This window comes from Maylandia zebra, linkage group LG10 (genome assembly GCF_041146795.1).
Source record: "Maylandia zebra isolate NMK-2024a linkage group LG10, Mzebra_GT3a, whole genome shotgun sequence".
Classification (NCBI taxonomy): domain Eukaryota; kingdom Metazoa; phylum Chordata; class Actinopteri; order Cichliformes; family Cichlidae; genus Maylandia; species Maylandia zebra.
In genome coordinates this window covers 18,792,199-18,815,076 of record NC_135176.1, presented here as the reverse complement: position 1 = coordinate 18,815,076, position 22,878 = coordinate 18,792,199, and the positions used below count along the sequence as shown (strand labels likewise).

General features: G+C 40.7%; 1 protein-coding gene across 1 annotated transcript in view; it reads left to right on the top strand.

Moving 5' to 3' along the window:
• Positions 1-262: 262 nt before the first annotated feature.
• The window catches only part of rtn4rl1a (reticulon 4 receptor-like 1a), a 121,513-nt gene continuing 98,897 nt past the window's right edge, over positions 263-22,878 (top strand). The window contains exon 1 of the mRNA XM_004550155.4: positions 263-942. Within this exon, the coding sequence (XP_004550212.1) occupies positions 930-942 (13 nt within the window). The 5' untranslated portion in view covers positions 263-929. The remainder of the gene's footprint in view (positions 943-22,878) is intronic.

The window sequence follows — 22,878 nt, the reverse complement described above, 5'->3', positions numbered from 1 at the left end:
CTTTTGTAATAATGTTTATGCAGCGTGTTGGATTGCTAAAAGGAAATTGAATTGGGGGAGATAAAGAAGCAGTGCAGACATAAGTGAAAGAACGAGAGGGTGACTGATACAAGGAGAATTTTAATATGATAACCTATAACTGTTTCACAAACACACACTCCTCTGTCATGCCAATAAAGCACATCCTACAGAGAGAGAGGGAGAGAGGGAGAGAGAGAGATGCTCTGGGTTTCATCAGTCACATCTCGCTGTGGGAGGGGGATTGAAGCGGCTGCCTCGGAGCTCTCCGGTAACAGAGACAGTAGACGGCACTGACTCACGCTGACGATCCACGGACAGCACATTTTAGACTCTACCTGACCTGCAGTTGAAGATCCGACAGGAGGGCTATTATGAAGGCATAAGAGAACTTTCATCAGATTTTTTTTAGGGGGGAGGCTGTTTCACCATCTTTCCCGTAAATTCGGACATCAAATAAAGTCAGAATGTACATCAGTGATTTATAAACACCAGATGGCGGTGAGCTGAAAAATCACTAAAACACATCTGAGTGTGTTGGGACGGGACACGGTGTTATTCTTCTCCCCTCCTTGTCTTTTATTACACAGAACTTGTTTTCCACTGGTGGCGGACCTTCTAGGCTATTTTTGTCCTTAATTTTGTCAGACATTATCCGACCCCCTTATTCTCCCTCCTCCACTACCGCCTCGTCCTCCTCCTCCCGTTCCTCCTCCAACCGTCTTCACTTGGTTTAAAAAAACAAAAAGAAAAGAAAAAAGAAAGCCACCAAGGAGACACGACTACACTCTACCCGCCAGCTTTCAAAGGGGATCAAAACAATCTAATCAACATCAGCACAGGACTGGACCCTGACAAGGATGCTACTCCAGCACAGAGGCTACTAGACGGTCCAAACAGCCTTTGCCAATATGTTCAGGCCAGGTAAGGAAAGAGGGCTCCACTTGTTTTTGTTGCTGACGAGGATGTGGAGCGCGCGCAGTCGGTGTGTGCGAGCGATACATTTTTTGTTTGTTCTTTTGAGAAATTAATTTAGTTAAATTTTGGGCAAATTGAGTTACAGACGAGGCTCTCGGTGTTTCTCAAACTTCCCAGTCGTCTCTTATCCGCCGTGGTGGCCGCGACTGGGAAGCAGATTAAATATTTATTCACTTCATGTAAAAATTATTCTTAAAATAGCGAACCGCTGCCGCACTGCAGTTTGTAGAACCTGCCTGCACGAGGGTGGCTGGTGCTGTTGCTACGCGCGAGCGAGAAACGGGTAGAGAGCACGTGAGAGTGAAATTGAAAAAAGTTTACAATTTGACTGGTTTTCTACAAAAGTTTACCCCGTTTTTGGCGCTTTGTGTTAATCCGCGTGACAGAAGGAGGCGCTCAGCCCGTGGATTTCTACTTGTCGCTGAAGGGAGGGAGACGGTGGGTCTCCCCACGGGTTCCGCGGGCCCAGGGAGACTAAAAACAGGTGTAAAAGTGTCTCCCAGAGAATAGCTGTGCGCTGTTTACTCTGACACTCACACGCTTCCGTGTTACGGTGAGAAAAGGTATTAAGGTTTACCACGATGACCTTGCCTGCTCATGTGTTGATAAAGGAGAGCTCCATTTCCCTCCCGCCACCTCTTTCTCCGTGCGTGCACGCGCATTGACAATTAAAAATCACGACTGACAAATCCAGTGGGAAAAAAAAAGCAATTTCACAAATTCATATCCGGTATTAAACAACATATCAACCTTTCTGAAATTATTAAATAGTACTGTGATGCAAAGTGTACGGAAAGTACACGCACACTTACACACACACACGTTTTAAAGAAGAGTATTTGTGGTGTGGAATGGTGACTCATCTGCCAATTACCCCCCCAAAACATGTATGCATGTTGGGCTCCAGTGAAAGACAGCTTGTCTGAGAACTGTTTGGAAATGAATGCAGTCCGCGGCTGACTGAACCCCGAGAACATAATGGAAAAACATTCTTTAATAGAGACACTGGATGTCTGTCATTTGTCATTTCCATGCAGCTCAACGCAGAGCGGGGAAACAACACACATACATCCATGCACATCATAATCTATTAGCTCACTTGGTTGGCCTGAGTCAGGGCACAAGCTGGGCGATCTCCTCATTAAGGGTGGGACCTAATGGGCTTGACAGAGGGCTGATTAGTGCTGTCACTGTGTATGTGTGTGAGAGAGAGACAGAGCACAAGAGAGAGGGAGAAAAGAGTTTGCTGGCTAGAGGGAGACAAGCTTTAATTTTAATCTTCCTGTAATTTCAGATGGATAGCATCCACCCACCCACCTACCCGCACACACAGCAAAAAACACACAGTGGTGATGGCTGATGCGCTGCTTTGTATCTCCTCCTACAAATATGTGACTGTCAGTCGCAATAATAAAATCCAGAGTAATTGTGCAGTCTGCCTGAGATACAGTTATCTTTGTCTGTCACCTTTACCCACAGTATCTCTCTGCAGTGGGATAAAACAAGAGTGAGAGAGTGAGAAGAAAGAGGATAAGTGTTTTTGTGTAATGAAAACTCCCTCTCTCTTTCTCTCCGTGTCTGTCTCTCATTCTTTCTCTCTGCTTGGCCAACCAGCTCCTGCTGCCAGCTTCAAACTGAGAGCGGCCTGGCAGGCTGATTGGCTACTAGCTTGCTGGTTTGGGTGGCTGCCGAAGCTTTGTTTCCCAGCGTGTTTGAAGCTGGATTTGTCTCCCTTACTTGACTTTGCCTCTGTTACCCAACTTGTCAATTTCCCTATTTATCTACATTTTTTTTTCCTGCAGTAAGATGTTTGCAGGCACTGAACAAACCAAAACAAACCTTAAAATTAGTCACAAAAAGAATAATGGCCACTTAACAAAAAAGACAAAAAAAGGCTTTGCTATGTTCTGCAAAAGTGCGGACCGGTTTTTATTGTCAGCTATTTAATGGATGCTCATGGCTTTTGAATAAAACAAACAATCAGTGAATTATTCATATATCAGATCATTGTAATAAAATAAAACCCCACAAACTGAAAGACCTTTTTCTCACACACAGCTAGGAAATATGTTAAATTCTTACATTTTAGTGGGTACATTAGTTAACAGTTGGTATTTTAACTAAAACCTAAAATGATTGGTCAATTATCAGCTACAGATAATATTTTTATCAGCTGATTCATCACATTTTGAAATTTAGACTATTTCAGAACCGGTGCTAATATTGCTAACCAATGGAGACTTGTTGGGATAACCATTTAGCAAATTTGAAGACATATTCTTTTTTTGTTTTCCCTCTGAGAAAAATTGGATTAAAGCACATCGGATTAACCCTCTCAGGTTTAAAACACCATAGGCGGTAGACCTAACCCTGTATTTCTGGAGAAAGGCAAATTCATTACTCTGGGAACTCTAGGGTTAGAGTTAGGGCTAGGATACTTGTAGATGATGACTTAGACCCCAAAGGGTTAAGTGTTTGGCCACCTAATAAGCAATTATACCCATAAAGCACAGGTAAGCCCATTCAATGTTTAGCACAGCTAAGCACAAGTAAGTACTTTAGGAAGCAATTTGTATCTCAAGTCCTGAATATCAGGGGGCCAGCCATATAATTTGGCACTAAAATGTTCACCAATTTGAAAACATTCTGTTGAAGAAAGAAACTTTCATGCTGTTTTCTTAAAAAAACAAAACAAAAAAAACAACCTGCCAACATTTACAGTCAGTGAGCTGTAGAAGAAAATTCCTGCTGGTGGCTTAACTGGAGTGAGAAATACATATAAATGTTTAGTAGGTGTAGAGTACAGTTTGCCAAACAGTGCAGTTTCAAGAATTGTTGTCAGCCCATCAGAAGCTATTATTTTCTGTTAAATGAAACCTCTTTGCTGCACCTTGGTGCTAGCTATGCCATTATACCAGAAACCTTACAGCCCAAATCAATATTAGTAGAATTACACAACTCTCAAAACTGATTTGACATGACAATAAAATAAAAAATCATTAAATCATTAAAAATTAATTTAAAGTCACTGACCTGGTGTGGGCAGAAGATTTATTTAAAAGGCTGGATTATACTATGTTTAAGGGACACAGACTGAAATGGCCTCACGTTAAATACATTACGATGGCTTAGACATTTAAATAATGTTAGCCACTTCTAACGTTCGGTAATGCTAGCTTCCTCAAACAAAATAATACCGTGTAATTCAGGATAACATAAGAAGGAATTGGAAGGATTTCCCCATTGGTGTTGTTTGGGTAACCACTTAGCAAATCCTAAGACATATTCTTTTCTTTATCCTTTGAGAAAAAATGGATTAAGCACATCTGATTAACCCTATGAGGGTTAAGACATCACTGGCAGTAGCCCTAACTCTGTATTTCTGGAGAAAGGCAAAATGATATCATTTGCATTATTTGCATTTTGCCTTTTGTGAATCAGTATAATCCATTGGTCATTTCCCTTAAATCCAAAGTACTTCCACATGCTTACTGACTTTCTTAGCAACGAGCTACTGCAGCTGCACTAGCTGCCGTGTCAATCATGTAGTATTTGCTGTCTTTGTGGGCAGTCTTCTTTTTCTAAATATGTGAGCATGGACAAAAACATGCCCACATTGCCTATGGCACGAAAAACCAAACAAACAATACTGTTGTGTTCCTACTTGGTACCACGAAAAGATGAGAGGCTTGCATAAGTAACTATTAAAAGTACTTTCTTGGAAGTACCCAGTGATGTACAGACAACTATCAGTCATAGACAGAAAAAAACTACAAACGTTCCCCAACAAATTTTCATGAGCATCTTCTTTTTATGATTTCTGTGCTGATTTATTCCCATTTTTTCCAAGTGCACATCAAACATAATGATGTGATCGGCAAAGCTAAGTCTTCATCTGTGTGTAACATTACTCTGCGTGAGATTTAAATGAGTAATGGTTCAGAGGAGTAAACATGTCGATGCGCTCCTTTCACCTGATGCAATATCTTTGCCTCACATGCCTTCCTCAGTGGCCTTCTTCCTACGCAACTCTTGAAGACTAAAAGTTGCTGCCTGGATTGGATGGACAAGTTCAATCTATATGGAAGAGAGCACGGTCGTGCAGCTCCTACTCGAGCTGTGAACTTCAGCCTTTAAAAACATGACGCCGCGTCTTCCTTGCTTCTCATCACTTTCAATACGATTTCATCCTCTCACTTTTCGTCATCATTCCTGCCGTTGGATACACCCTGTGATCCAGAAAGAAAAAAATTAGCAGTATTTGAAATACTGAAATGTTCTGTGTTACTACATTCAGCCATGATAATCTATAACAAACGTCAGCTCTGTACTGAATTTCACTGATCAATACCAATATATGATAGTCAAAGGAGCTTGCAAAGAAAAGCGTCTGGACTTCTTTAAGTTGCTTGAAGGCGTTGAAAGACGTTGAAACTTAAAGAAGTCCAGACGCTTTTCTTTGCAAGCTCCTTTGACTACGATGACCTGGATGACTGAGAACCTTCACAGACATACCAATATATGTTGTTAAAATTGCAAGTCACTGTTCATACAGGCTATAGCCTCAGACTCGCTCCAGGCTCTCTCTGGGCCCCAGTGTGAATAAAGCCCTCATTTGATTAACAGACTTTTTAGCAGCGTTATGAAATTTAAGTCATTCCTGATTAAACCTCCAGTTTTTATTTGCATACTATACTACGGATTGCTGACCGTCATTTGTCACTTCCGAGCCTGCTTTCTCTTCGGATAAAGCACAGTATCATGAAGTACATCTGATGGCATTGTGACAAAAGACTAATGCCACATCCTTACTTTCTCTGTGAGATGACAGTTGCACTGGCACGCATACATTTTGCCTGCAGGCCACTGTCAAGTCCACAGTCACACAATTAGAAGCTGCTGTTGCCCGTTTGCTTTGTTATGCATGCGTGTGTGTGTGTGTGTGTTTTGTAGATGAGTGCTGTGGTAGATGATAATAACATATGGATTGGTGACAAAATGTTTATTCGGGTCGTGAAGCACCAAATGGTGGAGTAATTGAGAGCTGAGATTGATCCAAATTTGCTCTTGCTGCACCGACATCCTGAGGCAGCAGACAGATTTTACAGATTAGGACAATATAGGGAACATTATGCTTTGTGCGGATTTTGTGGATATATTATATTAGAGAACTAAATCATCTTGGGATTTGATTACAGGAATGGAAGTCATATCATAATCAATTACATCCCTAATGCAAGCCACAGTGGAGAGCAGGATGAAACGCATCGCCACACACACCGCAACGCAGCGAGTGTCCATGTGATGGCTGTGCATATCAATGACCTTTGCACATCTTTGCACCGCTCCTCCTGCCTGATCTCAAGGTCACTCACGGACTCCTTTCTTTCTTCTGCTTTATCCTGAGCTCAGTGTGGTCCGCCTGCTGAATTCTATTTTATCATTACGTCTCGCCACAATTTTCTGGAACGTGCACGGCATTTACAATCGACGTGCCTCGTAGAAATGCGTAGAAATAATTACACGGGCTGGTGTTTTACAGCTCCGAGCTTCTAAAGTGGCAAACTCTCACAAACACAATGCAAAAAAAAAAAAAAAAACAACCCACAAAAAACCTTTAATGAGCAGAAATTGTTTTGATGCTAAATAAACAAACACAGAGTGCTACAAATTATGCAGTACAGAGCATGAAATGGCATTTCACAATGGCCCTGTGGTGTTTTATTCCAACTTTCTTGCCAAGTAAAGCTTTATTACACATTTGTTTTTATACCAAACATACCCCTTTTTGCATCTTCTGTATTTTTCACCGGGGTAAAGTGCAAGTTAAGACAGCTATAAGAAAGGAGCCATTTTTCTGCCTTAAAAAACCCATAAGGCTGCCAAGCAGAATGAACAAAGCTGAAGTGGTTTATTCCTCATTTCCCTCGAATTAGATTCATACTACTTCTTTAATTGGCAGTGCAGTGAAGTAGCTGCTGATTGTTGGTAAATACAGTGCACTAATTTGCTTATGGATCTCCACGGTTTACCTTGAGAGCTGGCGGCACACACAGCAGGAAGGTCCTGTGTGAATTAAGTATCCAATCAAAGAAGACATTACTCCCTATCAGGAGTCCTGTGAAGGCCTCTGATTGCAGGTTCACTTAGCAACAGCTGGGGCTAGCTGTGCATTTACTGCATGTACTCTCTCTCTCTGTGAATATGTTTGTGTGTGAATGAGCATGCACATGGATGTGGCTGCATATGTGAGTGTGAGAAAGTTTTCAGATGAAAGTGATGCAAATGCCAGTGATCACATAGTCAGAGCATGGTGCTCATACAGATTTTTAAGTGTGTTCGAGCCTCAGGAATCATTATTGTAAATGTCAGAGCTGATGCATGAGAGGGGAGTTATACTGTGCTGATGCGGCAGGGAGAACAGACCACGTGAAAAGGAGTGGTTATCAGGAAAAAGAATTTACATGGGATACACACAGAGCGAGCCAGTGGCAGGTAAGGGTAGTGGAGCTGATATGAGCTTACTGCGCGGATGTGTGCTACGGGTGTCACCCGCTTTGATGAAGTAACTTTGGTATTTTCTCGTCTTCAGAGGGAGAGACAGTTGGATGAAGCAGCCCTCTCCTTTTCTTACTGAAAGCGAATGAGACGTAGACATTTTGGAAACATTTGTGAGACATTTCTTTCTGAGACTGACATGAAAGGAAGGATGTACATCTCATGTCTGTGCATTAAGTACAGTGAAGGAGAACCTTGGCTTAGCAGTAAAGCTGGAAGCAGGGGGAAACATGAAGCTTGGCTCTGTTCAGAGATAAAGAAAAAAGTACACCAACCAAAATCTCTAAAGCTTACTAAATAACAGGTTGCATCTCGTTTGTTTATCTTGTGCACCAACAGAAATGTAAAAAAAAAAAAGGGGACTGTATGGGGGAGTTGTGTGTGTGTCTGAGGTATTTCTTAACAAACAGCAGCTCATCCATCTGGCTTTAATGCAGGTTGCCAGATTTATGAGGACTGTTTTTGGCCCTATACAGGCACAGTGATACAAAGTGTTCCAACTTATTCAGGAAGCAAGGCCAAGAAACAGATCCATCATTTTACTCCCGCTAAAAAGTTGTTGTTTTTCTACATCTCATCAAGCATTTGTCATGCATTTGCAAACATACACTTGAACACATACTATAAGCCAACACAGAAGTGTCTTAACCCCAATCCTATCGACATTTTGAAATATATGGACTACCAACTGGGGACCCCAAGAATAATTTACTGTGAGAAGCATCCTAACCCAACCCAAACAAAAAACAATATCATTGTTATTATTTTTGCAAAGTTATAATTATTTGCACATTTTGTGAGATTCTATACTTTTCTTTGAAACAACCTACAACTTTTAGGTTAAGCTAAAAGTTTACTGTATTTGCCATACCTTTGCTCTGGTGTCACTTATTTTTCAGTAGTTTTAAACAAACACTATTTGTGTTAAATTTTTATGATGAATCCATTTTGACCCCAATATGAAAAACTCAAATAGACATAAATTCCTAGTATCATGAGATGTACTCTTTCCAGCTCTGCCCTGGGGCCTCCTCACGTCTTCCTCCTAGGACATGCCCAAAACACCTCACCTAGGAGATGCCCAGGAGGCATCCTGGTCAGATTCCTGAAACACCTCAGTGGCTTTCCTTTCTATGCAGAGGACTACTCTACTCTGAATCCCTCCCAAATGACCAAACTTTTCTATCTTACTACCTCTAAGGTAGAGTCCAGACAACCTTTAGAAGAAGCTAATTTCAGCTTGTATCCACAATGTCATTTTTTCAGTCATTACCCAGAGATCGTGACCTATGAACTGACAGATTGAGGGCCAGCTCTCTTGTCACCACAGCCGAGCGTCTGCAGAAGCAGTGTCTCTGTCAATCTCCTGCTCCAATTGAAAAGAGGCCACTCCACTCTTTTTCAGCCGAGAACCATGGCCTCAGACTTAGAGGTGCTGATCCTTATCCCTCGATTAGCTCTCCCCTTAACCCTCGATAAAACTAATGGAATCACATCATCTACAAAAAACAGATATGAGATCCTGAAACCATAAAACCGTCCACACCTGGGCTGCACCTAGAATTTCTGCCCATAAATGTTATTAAAAGAATGAGTATGAGTGGACCAGAAGCAGCTAAACATAACTAAAGCTAAACAGACACAATAGGCAGCTATAGCACCCAAATTCTTTCATGCTGTGCTCAGGTCCTGTGACAGGAAGAGCAAGCACTTGCTACCTTCATGTCTGTGATTCAGGAACAAATGTAACAGCTTTGTGGAATCAGTCTTCAACCTGAGGACTGGGCAGTCATCAGTGGGAGCTTTGCTCATTCCCAGGAGGGTCATTGCTGCTCAGATCAGGGCTTGTAACACTGCAGCATCATCATCTCTGTCAGGTACATCAGATCCAGCGACCTCTACAACAATATCACACCTTCCAGTCTGGGAAGGTACCCATCAAGCTGATGAAGGCAGCGATGGCAACAGTTTTTCTTCTTTATGGTAAATATTGACCCAATCATTGAATTTATTAAAACTACATAAACAATATTGAGTTCCTTTTACTGTGGTCCCCTGAGACTGCAAAAGTGTGACATCATTAGGAACAAATTGATAGACAAAGTAAAAAAAAAAAAAGGAATGCAGTATCTTTGCTGTTTCCAGTACTGCGGTCTTCTCGACAAAGATCTTGGATTTCGTTCCTGGGATCTGAACTTGACTAACATCCCACTCTTAATCCAAATGATGTCGGCCAACCTTTGCAGCTATAACAGCTCTGCTCTAATTCATCCCAAAGGTGCTCTATCAGGTTGAGGTCAGGACTCTATGCACGTCAGTGAAGTTCTTCCATGCCAAACTGGCTCATCCATGTCTTTATGTAACTTTTACTTTAAAATTTCTCATAGTTGTATAGAAATCTATGAGAAATTTGAACCTATGATGCTTTACTGTTACCCACATAAGTAAACACTTCCCTGAATGTCTTGACGACTAGTTTGAGGACTTTTTGAATGTGGAATGATGGTCATTACATAAATTGTGGGTTAGAGGAAAACAGACCATTAAGCAAGATGTGTTTGGGAAATTGTTATGATTGACAAGTTGTACCACATGAGCATGCAGTGTCCTTCAGCTTCTTAGTCAGATCCATCCCTTAATCGTGATATCTGGTTTCAAAACAAAATAAACAAAACAATGGGCGATGTTTTGGTGACTGCATCTGTTTTTTACATATAGTTTATGGAAGCAGGAAAACAAATAGAAAACTTTAGAGGTAAAGCTTCCGGGCTTATCAAAAGTTAAGAAACAAGCAATTCTTTAAGCTGAAGCCATAAACTTTCTCACAGTTTCCAACTAAGTGACTTCCTGCATTCGTTCACTGTTGCTGATGAATTAGTCAAAAAGTGCAAAATATGACAGCTGCATTATCAATACGAGTACACCACATAGTGTATTTCTGAACACACTGACATAAAATAAAAAATTTAAATCCTTTGTGTCTAACTCCCAGGCTGTATCTCCTCCATCCCTCCTCTCTCCCTTCAAATCTCCTCGCCTCCCATGTCTTCTCCTCTGTAGCTGGTTCACTCTGTACCTGTTGAATAATTGATAGCTGTTTTGGTTTCTGATAAGGCGTTTGGGGTCCACAGCTCTCAGCAGTATGGGCTTGCTGCTTTCCTCACGGTAGATCACACAGCTCAGTCCGTCCTTTTACTCCCTCTCTCTTCCTCTTCTTCACTGCCTCCCTCTTTTTCCCCCCTCCATGTCTTCTCTTATTCCACGTCGCAGTTATTCTGATAACATGCTGGCGTGCATGTCGTAGCCAACAGCTCAAGTTCCAGGTTTTATTTTTGATAAGGCCTTGATATTCATCTTCTTCTTCTGATTACAAAGGAGCATGTGAACATAAATAAATGTAATACTCAGGATATTACCATGGAAACAGAAGTAGTAGATCCAAAAAAACAAGTATAGGAAGGATAAGCTATTTAAAATATGCTTGCATGAAGCAGCTCACAGTGCAGCAGCCCTGCCATCATATGCTGGTTGTTGCATGGGATCCAAGGTACACCCTACTGTTTACAGAGGGTAGTCAAATTAACAGAAACACTCTTTGGAAAAGTTTCAACTTAGGTGGCTGATTCATCAAAGCAAACACGGAAATGTGCGTAAAGCAGGCTTCATGCCCAGTGACAGAATTTAAGGACGTCTCCTATACTGTCAATCCCTCTTAGTTTCAAGATGACACTATAATTAGTAGTGTCCTGAGACTGTCCTTGTGAGTAAACAGTAGGTTTAGTTGTGTATTCATTTCCCTCAGGTCGTGTTCTCTGTTCATTTGAATGGGGCTGTGCAGTGGGGGTGCAAACGCAGAGGGCTCTGGCAAGAAAACGTTGCTCAGCATTTGTCAGAATACAAAACAATCCAACAAGGCCCAGCATAGGCCACCATTGCATTCACACAGGGAAGCATTGTGGTGTTGTCACACAGTCTGGTCACATGGCAAAGAAAAAGATAAGTGCCGAAATGCATTGTTGCTTTGACAGTGAGAACATTTCACGGCTTCAACACATGTCTTTGATTCTCCTCCGTGGGGACGTGTCACCAAGGCGGTGATTCTGTATTTTAACCTAATCCACTGTCTTTATGTAAATCTCACCAAGAAGTTTTTTCTTTCTTTTTTTTGGTGACATAACCTATGCAAACAGTCAGTGCAAACACAGCTCCACTTTTAACGTTATACCAAAGAAAGTGTAAAAACATCCTGGTCTAGGGTACAAAGTAGAGTATCTTGAGCAGGGCTCTAGACTAACTTTTTGCCATGGTTGCACTGGTGCGCCTAAAAATAAAATTTAGGCGCACCAGCACAAAATTTAGGCGTACAAGCACAAACGTTAGGCGTACCCAAATTTTTAAACTGCATTACTTAACACCGCAGTTTTACATGTTCACGTTTTTTTTTATTTGTAAATGATTAACTAACAACCTTTCAAAATGATTAACTTGACACCCCCTTTGCTGCCCAAATTAACAGCAGCTCCATCAGCCCCCATAGCAATGATTTTATCCAACCAGTTACTGCACTGGTCCCCAAGAGCAGCAAATGCTTTCTTTGAGGCAGCATAAATTCCTAAACAAATTAAAAAAAAATACCATTTACTTATCAGATCAAGAGTTTACAATGCAGTCTTTTTCAGTTTGAGTTTCTATATTCATGTATTATTGCTATGTTTAATTTTCAATGATAAGAACATGCTAGATATGGTTAATTCAGTAACACGACGTAATATTATTAATCATATACATAGGCTACGTGACATGACATGGCTTACCTTGGGCATGGGCATGCTGGACCTCAATGCGTCCAATCAGTATATTCGCTGGTCTTCCTTTTTGCAAGATACGAGCGTACACAATGACACATTCTTTTGTGGCGATGTCTGTGTCTCCATCGATCAGGAAGGCCATGTATGTACTGTTCGCAATTTCCACTGACGTCTTTTTTTTCAGTGTGTCAGCGATTACGCCTATAAACTGGGCGCACGCAACATCATTGCTGTATGTGGGGTTTATGTCCAAGCCATTTTTCCTGTGAAGAGTTATTTCTGACTTGAACTTAGTAAACGGAACTTCTTCTTTTGCAATATTGTAGGCGATGTTAAACTTAATGATCATCTCGGCCTCCTCCGATGACCCGTTTACTCCTGCCTGCCGCTGAAAGGCAGTGGGGAGCGGGGACGTTTTGGCAGAGCATTTATCGCGGCATATAATGTGTCTTCTCGATGCTGTATGCTTTTTCAGCGTTTCAATTCGAAACGTATTAGCACCAGTGACAAATGCTGTGTTGCCGGCCATGGTCTTTCCACACTCGCGACAATAAATGCAGTGCATCATATTGTCAGCTTGGCTGTATCTTAGCCAGGGAAACTGGTCAAGCCACTCGATTCGAAATCTATACATTTTCTCACTTTTACTTTCAGTGGACTCCGGCTGGGAGTCGATCGTATGTGGCTCATTTTCTGATGCCGTCTCCGGACCAGTGTTTGACAAAAACGGAGAGGTTGATGGCTCCGTGTCAGAGCGCTGGCTCAGAATTTTGGACTGATCAGGCCTTAACTTAACGAAAAAGTTATCAATTGTTCTTTTCATATTTTCTCAATACCAACTTCATACACTTCTGACCTGGGCTACTCACCCTTCTCTATCTGCCCGCACTTTCAAACGTAAACACAAGTAGGTCTGCAGGAATATCTGGACCACGGCCAATCACAGAGGTCCCCGCCTCTGAGTATCTCTGATTGGTTTAGAACACGACATGGGCATAATGTGTGCCTGTTGTTGAACACACGGAGACTTTCAGGGTTGCTGAAACTTTTTTTCCGAGAAAATACTTGGTTGCACCGGTGCGACCAAGTATTTTTTATTAGTCGCACCATGGAGAAATTTGGTTGCATTTGCGACCAAATTGGTCGCACTCTAGAGCCCTGTTGAGTGAATGATAGTAACTTGTGGTGTTACCTCAGCCTTCTACCTCCTAATATGGAGTTTGCTGCTCAGCCAGTATGGAAAAATTGTAATTGATGTCCTTGAGCACAATGAAAAGACAACTTCTCGGTCTTTCACAAACTGCTCTCAATTTGAAAGACAAGAGAAAACCTTGTAAAACGGGTCAAGGTCAAGGATGGTCAGCATAAGATGTTTTCTTTTTTCGGTTTTCATGCAGAACATTTTTATTGTTAAGTCCTGGCAGACAAAAGGTGTTCTTTTTTTAATAAGCATTGTCCTGAAAACATAATCAAATTGACGTAAAAATTTGGATCTGTGACCATTTTACCACTCAGTGATGTAGTAGTGACAAATGAGAAGCACACCAGCTCTTCATTACAACAGAGTGTTACCATTTTTACAACTTGATGCAGCAACCTAAAAGCCATTTCTGGCTTTTTTAGGTTCCCTAAAAATCTGAAAACTTCTAGAGCAACATACAAAAAAACCCAAAAAACAAACAAACAGATTTTATGTATCTGTCTTTGTTAGTTTTCTACTTAGTTTTTACTTCAATATGTCAAACTGTGTCAGTTCTTTGACTTCTTGCGGTTTAGTAACAATGCAAATTAGGGGTGGGCGGTATAAACGGTATACAGTAGAAACGCTAAAATTTGGCCAACGGTAGAGATTTTGACTATACCGCTCTACCGTGATAGCGCATGTTGATGGTGTCATCAAGCTGCGCCTGTTTTTATTGAAAGCATGGCAGGGGCTGCAAGCAATATCATCTGCAAATTATGCCGGGCGACATTCATAGCAAAGAGACGAAGCACTTTTGGAATATGTTGAAAGCCAAAAACTGCGCTTCTTCCACTTCCGTACCATTGATTCATTAATGCTGAATTCTCTCACAGCTGCTCTATTCCCATGTTGTTTCAGTATATTAATAGCTAACCTCATATTGTGGATGGATTATCTCAGTTGTTCTCCTGACTGAGGTTTGGTCCGTGCACAGCATCCTGCCATGCGATTGCATTTGTCCCTGACCGCCAGAAACCCTCACGTTAACTTTTATCGAGTGGAAAAAAGTTAGCGTTCATCCTACAGCTTCACTGTGCTAATGTTATGCTAATATAGCTGTGTTGCTAGCGATCACGTAGCACAACATTTTATACCAGCTAGTCCAACTTCAGTAACCCTACAAAAAGTCACTGCTGTTTAGTTTTCTATCTTCATTTATGTTGGAAGTGATAGTAGAGCTGTACGCTTTAATTTGTTTCAAAAAACTCTCAGTCAGAACATGGTATGTCATGTTTAGGTGGAAACTAGCGAGCTAACTTCCTGCTAACTTCCAACTCTGTTAAATTTAATAAATTCTGTTTTCATGGATGCCTGGATGTTAAACTTAATTGTTACACCTGGTAAATCAGCAACGCTGATCATTTTATTAAAGATGAAAGAATTTAGACCATTTTTAACTCTCAGTGATGCCGCAGTGTTCGTTTGACTTTGGGACTGAAGAGGACAGTTTTGGACACAGATTCCTGCGCGAGGCTCCTGACTACGGTGGCCATAATGCTCCGACAATCCATCAAGCGGTGTGCCTTCATAGCTTACCAAAGTCGTACTAAAACATTTTTTGACAGATTTCTGCGTGCAGTGTACCACATGAAATCGGTTTGAGGTTAGTAAGCACAACCATAATTCCAGCATAAGGCGCACTGTCAATTTTTGAGAAAATTGAAGGATTTTAAGTGTGCCTTATAGTGTGGAAAATACGTTTTACAGAAGAAAAGAATATATTGCGATATATGTCGTTACCGCACGTGCTTCAAATTATACCGCGATATGGATTTTAGGCCCAGCCCTAATGCAAATAGATAAATACTCACTTGTAGCATGTTTTTAAACAATTAAAACTCCACAAGATTTACAGGAACCTGTTGACCAGCCACAACCCATATGACAAGATTGCCACAGGCTAAAGCACCAATATATGGGCTAAATTTTGCTGGCAGAGGCAGTTTTTACATCAGTAGCTGCTCAGTACATCTCATTTCTCAGACATAGTTTTGACAGATATTTGCAGACAGTGACATCAAGATAACACTGGGAGCAGTGGAAATTTACGGTTGTTCTTAATTGTGCCATTGCTTAGTTGTTTTTGTGTTCAGCTGTGATACTCAGCCTGTGTCATACATTAAAAATTGCCATGTTTTGATTTCAAATTTAACAGTCTAATATTTTTTTTATGGTTAACATATGCTGCACATTGGACCTCATTCTGTATACTCCACTGAAGCAAAATCCTTTCCTTAATTTACTTCATAGTTGTTTTTCATATATTATTTATGTTGTTTTGTCTATACACCTAAAAAAAAATCTCAGAGTGCATGCATATCCCAAAACATATTTAGCGCATTAATATGCATATACTCAAATTCTCTTGCGATTTTTTCTTTCTTTTTACTTTTCCCCTTCTAAGCTCTCTGCTCTGGTCTGTCATCCCTGCTGATACAAGAGTGCAGAAAATGTTAAGTGCCTGTATTGGCTGTTACCCAGAATGTGAGGAATTGCAGAAGATGGGTTAAAGAGGGAGAAAAGTTACTCAAACCCAGGACAACAAGTCAATTCCTCTTGATTTACCACATCAATCTGTCCCACACACACACAGGCACGCACATAAACATGTGTGTGGCGGTAATTGCTCAGACGCTCGCCGACTTATAAGCTCTGTTTTACATCTTCTGCCTCTCTCTTTCTACTGCGGCATAGAAAGAGAGCAGCGGCAGCAGTAGCAAGTCTTACATAACAACATCACTGCATTAACGAGCCCATCTGCCTCTGACTGGTGCTTAGACTTACTGTTAGGGGGCTGTTTAAATGACACATTATGAATATATGTGAACAGACACCAGCGTGACCGCCTTAGCTGTCCTTTTAAGCAGACTGACCAGGTGAAAACAGGCTAAAGATGTCCAACTTCCTCCACTGATTTTTTTTTAATGAGCACAGTTTATTCTGGAAATGTTTTAACGGTTAGGGATGTAGGTTTCTGTAGTGCCCGACTGCCAGTTTAATGCAAATTTGAAATTATGATAGGAGGCAAAACCCAATCAGTGGTTGAATAGTCAAAAATATCAACACATTTTACTAAATACCGAATGTTTTTGTTTTGTTTGTTTGTTTTAATTGCAGAAACCTGTGTCCTAGATTTGAACTCCATAGCAAAGTCCTCTACTCTCATCATACATATGCATACAAAGTCATTTACCAAGACCCCCCCAGTGGTTTGTTGTGATCCATATGAGTAATGCTCAGTCCAAGTCTTGAATAAATTAGCCTTTAGGACAGCAAGTAGTGAAAAGTCAAACGTGACTTCAGACGAGAAAGCCAGGAGCACACAAAGACACACATTTAATGGGTGAAATTAGACAAAATATTTTGTGGGAGTCTGTGTTTGACATGTACTTCAGAGTGACGGGAGGAAGTAAAGATGGAGTGATGTGAGAGAACAGGAGATGAGGGACGTGTGAGAAAGTGTTGTTTGTCGGCTGCCACAGCTTGTTTGTGTCTTCAGTCTGAGTCTCATTATAAAACTGAAGCATGGTGTTTGTACGTGTGTGTGTGTGTGTCACACTTAGTCTTACATAACAATCAGTTGCTCAGCTGGGGACACTGTACAGATAAATCCCAGGATGCCTTTTTATTGGACTGAGTGAGGAGGCCGTCTGGAACACAGCTAAAAAAAAAAGTAATCAGTGGTGAACTTTTACAGAGCCGGAAAAGTCATAAATGTGCACTCACGCTAATATTCAAGTAAATCAGCATCACTGCAGACATCGCTGCACAAACCTGCAGTCATTTTCATGACATTGCATTCATATTTTAGGCATCACTGGTGCTATTTTTCCAGAATGAGAATGTCAGATAGGCTTTTATACATTTTTTGTCTAGCAAGTTTTTTTCTTGACATATTGAATTCAGGTGTGGAATGTTTTTTAGTAGGTGTATATTTATAATTTTTAATTAAATATATCTACTAAAGCACTACATGTCATTTGGACATTTTTAGCGCTCCCAACAAATCTGGATTCTATTTGTGGCCGTTTTCTGGACTCCCAGGCCTTGGACTGCAGCTTGTTGTGTTTGCAGGACAAAAGGACACAAATGCAGCACTCACAAGGCGGGCTTGAAGAACACAAAACTAGCCTTTAATAAGGTTGAGTGGAAAAGTTCGAATTCCAAACAGGCATGAAATGGCACAATTATTATAAAAGTAAGGAAAACCTGGACTATAGCTAAGCTAAAGATTTTAAATGATGAACCTTAAGACCCATAACTGGACAGAGATATTAACCTCTTAAGTCACAGTGCCCCCTGATACGGGGGTAAAAGGCAGGAGATCAGGTAGGCTTGGGGCTTAAGAGGTTAATAAATGTGAATTCAAAGTCCAAGAATGATAAACTCAGAGTCCATTTCCAATTCCTTGTTCTGCTTTGCAGTGGCACTGGAGTGGAGCATAGCAGCACGTAAAGCAGCTCTACACCTGCTGCAGGATCTGGATAGAGCTGCTCTCCAGCTTGTAGTGGATCCAGAGCAGAACAAGGAGTAATATTGCCAGCTGCCGTCCAGAGGACTATGAATCTGTTTGAGACATAAGCCTCACTGGAGAAGCAGCAAAATGATGGATGGCATTCTCTAAAATAGCATTCTCCTGGATGAAAAAAAAAATTGTTACAATGAGTCACCAAATCAGAGTCACACTGGTTTGATTAAAGTAGAAGAAATATGTTAGGAACTAATATTTCAGGGGATTCAATTGAAAATGCCAAACTGAACCTGCTGCTGTCAGCTTTATTTCCAGCAAATTAGAAATGATTTGTACATGATGGGCTCAAGGTAGTGGCTGTAATAATACATAGTGAATTTTGTTTTATGTAGCGAGCTTTGATTTTATGTCAGTCATCATTCAAATGGTGGATTGTGGCTGAAAATGAAAGATCTAATTTATGATATGTTAACAGTGGCACAGTACATTTGCTTTTTAAATTATAGGGAGATCATTACAGGTTCATATCATCATGCGAATGGACCTGAGTCTTTGCACAGAGCTGCATTACATGCTGAGAGAGAGAGACAACATTTAATGTAGTGAGCTTTAAATAAAAGTGCCTGTTGTTGATAGAGCCGGTTCATGGGAGTGCTGCTGTCCTGTGTAAGTGATGCTTATGGGAGACTTATCCCTGCAGCATCTGTGTTCATGAGTATCAGCACAGTTAGCGTTGAGGGTTAGGGTCTGTTAGGGGGTGATTATCACAAAACATACACCAATGTTAGTTTGGCCCACAGGCCCACATAATATTACAGTGGTTAGAGGAAGAATGGGTGAAGACATCGAGAGTACACAATTTGAACTGCCTCCCCTTTAACCAACACTGCATTAATCTTCTTAAGCTGTCAACATGACCTAAAACTGATGATGCACAAACACGCTGAGGAGAGGGGGAAGAAAAATCCTGCCAAATAGACAACAGATTGTGACTAATAGTGAGTTTAGCACAGCTCACCAAGTTCATAACTGAGTTGTAGCACCATCATCTTGGCACAAGTTTGCTTTCAGAAAGGTGCTTGCCTCAGTTGTTTCTGCTCACTCATGAGTGATTCAAGCTCTTCACCTGGAAAGCGTAACCTCTCGGTGCATCGGGGCAGCCAAGAGAATGTCACCTTTTGAGACTTTTTTTTTCGTCCACATGTGCAATTTACCAGATGGCTCCACTGCCTAAAAAGTTAATGTCAGCGCGCCCCCGCATGACACCAGGCATCCATGTGGTTATCATGCAGGTGCGAGCTAATGAAAGGTACGCATGCCAGAGCAGTGTGAAGCAAATGCTGTAACACTGAAAGGAAGTGTGAATGAAGGGAAAATGACACAGAGGATGATCTTCACAGGAAAGAATTTTTACACCTTGGCTTGCACCCGTTATTTAGCCATATAATGACCCAGGAGATAATCGCAGCACAGCAGATGCCTACACAATAATACAGTGAGTCCCAGAAAGCCTGTATGACCTGTGTTGTTGTTATGATTACTACAGTGCTACTGCCCCAATAAGAATTTGGCAACTACACTGCAGCACAGCTGTCATGAAGATGGGCTGCCTGCCCAACTACACCAGCTGTGCCAGCCCAACCATCACTTAATCACCCTGGGAGGGAAGCAGGAAAGTAGGGACAGAGGGGGAGGGAGGAGAGGAGGAAGCGGTGAAGGTGAGAATGTTGCAGTCAAAAACAAATTGCCAAAGGGAAACTGCAAAAGCTCAAAGGGATAAAGAAGAAGACAAGTTTTGGGGTTTTTTGTAAGGGGGGATAGAGAGGACTGAGCAGGGCTTGCCAATGTAAAAATCAAGCAATTCAACGAAGGGGGAATGGGTGGCTGAGGATGACAAAAATTTGTGAGATGCAAGAGGATGTGGTACCAGAAGTAAACCGAGGCGAAGGCTAGATAGATGAAGATGGGGCGAAAGGTGAGTCTTGTGAAAAGAGTGATGGCAGCAAGAGTGAAGAGGAAAGGTGAGAGAGTGATTTGTAAAAGGAAATAAAGAACTGAGGTGAAGGAAAATGGCCTACACTGTAGAATGACAAAAAGCATGAAAGGCGAAGTGTGAAAGAGATAAACTGGGGAGGAGGGGAAGATGATGTCAAACATATTTTAGGTCGATTTCTCAGCCGACTAGATCAATACAGCTGCAATCAGTCTTGTAATAGCAAGAGCAGTATGCAACCACATTCCACTGTATTTAGCAGACAGCAAGCACTCGCATCGGTACAAACACCAAGGCTGGACTGCAGTGAACAAATCCCTCTGTTTGAACAAATCCCAGGAAATATTAAACTGCAACCTTTAATCTAAAGCAAACATAAGTCTCTCTGTCTCTGCTACTTACTGACCCATGTAAGCTATGTGAAAAAAAAATTAATCGCATGGAAAGGTTTTGGTTTTTTCAATTATTATAGGTGGTATGTTTAAACACCACCGCAAAGAAAAAAAACGTTTTCAATTATTGAAATTGTTTGTGTTTCTCTCTTTAGCAAAGTTAACTAGGGCCTTAGCCCTAATGTTTACATTTACATTTACTGAACTTTCACTCAAATAACTGACACTTTGTTAAGCCTCAGTTACACAGGCCTAGATACCAGTCGATGACTTCCAGGGAAAAATGTAGAGCCGATAGTTTACATGGAAGGTGCCGGATTATCTGTGCGTTTTGAAATGTTTTTGTTACAGCAGTAAGACACGTTTGCTTTGAAGTTTCTGTTTCCAGTTCGCATAAACCTTTTTCCAATGCTCAGACATTAAATGGCAAGTATTTGCAGACCAGTATTTTTCTTCTGTGCAGACTCCTGGTAGCTGCAACCACCTCGCTGTCACCAACTATTTGCCAGTCAGTTGTGGATAGATAGAGGTTTTTTGGTTGACTACAGAGCTAAAACTAAAACTGAGTTCTTGTTGGTGTTTTGCAGATTTTCATCAGTTCCCACTGAATATCAACTTCGTGCAGTTTTTCATGGAGAATTCCTGGAGTTTAACAATGTATATAATTTTTTATGCATGGATTGACTTTTTCCCTGAACATGTCAGTGGCTTTACCCAGCCACAGCTCCTCCATTTCTTCTTATTGAGTCATTGCTTTACGGATATGATAGTGTTCTTATGACCAATTATCCTGTTGAAAGGTTCACTTCTGGTTCAACTTTAGCCTTCTCACAGATGGCCTCACATCATCTTCAAGCACTCTTTGATCTGAAGCATATCATAGCGGAATGAGTGACTGCAATCTGACCAGTCCTTGAGATGGTGAAGCGATACCAAACCGTAACATTTCCACCACAATGTTTGTCTGAGACAGTCTGTGCTTTACCTCGACACTGCCTGATTATGAATCTGTGCTAAGGGAAAATAACTAATTCATGAATATTAAAGTTAAACATAAGCATGTCTTGATGTATGCTCAATCATCCAGGTAAGTAAATCCCAAAAGGTTGATTCTGTTTATCTGGACGTAGCGTTTCCCACTGAAGCATGAATGATAAAGTTAGGTATTAACATAAGCATGTTTTTTTTGGCAAGATAAGCATGTCTCATCAGTTCAATGGAGCCTTTTGCCTAGCCTAATCAGTCAACAGGCACTGGTCTGATAACACAACTTTGTGTTGAACACAAATATATATATATATATATATATATATATATATATATATATATATATATATATATATATATATATATATATATATATATATATATATATATATATATATATATATATATATCTTCCAAAAGAGAAAGAAAGGGAACAAAGACGGTCCTTTCTGCAAAACACATACAACCAAGCTATATTAGATTAGTCTGTTCAGGATAGAGACTGATACTAATTTTTGCTGATTTAAAAATCCAATATAAATTTGCTATATATAGTTACTTATTTACTTGTTTATGCTAAGCCCGACTCTGCTCAGATCCGCTGGTTGTTGTTTGTGGAGTCCAAACCGGAGAAGTGTGACCTCTGGTGGAGAAACTATGCAACACTAACACTCATAACATGTTTGAAGGGTGTTTCTCCATTCTCTTCTTTACTATTTGATTTTTATATATCATCATTTGTCATTTATCATTTATAAATGCAGAAGCAGATAGTTTACAAATAGTTAATATCAGCTGATAATATCGACAAATTGATAAATCAATCAGGCTTTAGTCCAGGGCAAGTTATTCCAAATGGTCTGGTCTGATAATTGGAAAACTGTAGTTTTAATTTAATGTTCCCTTTGGACAGCAAAAGCTCAGCCATCATTTAAAATCAGCTTTATTTTGTAGATAATTGTTCTTACAGTGAAATTATTCAAGTAATTTTTTTCCATGTGACTGAACTCGCTATCCTTTTTCTCATTGGCTTTTACTATAACAAATAATAAAGAAATGTCAGTTACATGTGTCATTTGTTTGACATTACACTTTTTGTCAACCAGCGGCATTTCAGAAAGGATCAAATGATTTTATTTGTCCAGATATGTCAGAAAACAATTTTCACGGGATGTACTTTTTTTTCCCATATGACTGTATCTAACAATCTATCATATTCCTCTTATGCCTTCCTCCCTCTCTCCTCGCTCTGTGAATATGTGTGACTAACACCATGTCAGGCAACGACTCTCAGAGCAAATCATTCATCCCCAGGGCAGATTTGTGCCGCACTGCTCAAGATTTAGGGCAACCGAGATGAGTACGTTTGTCTATATTGTAAAAAGACAGGTTATCTTTTATGTTCACATTGCGTGACTATGAATCTTTGC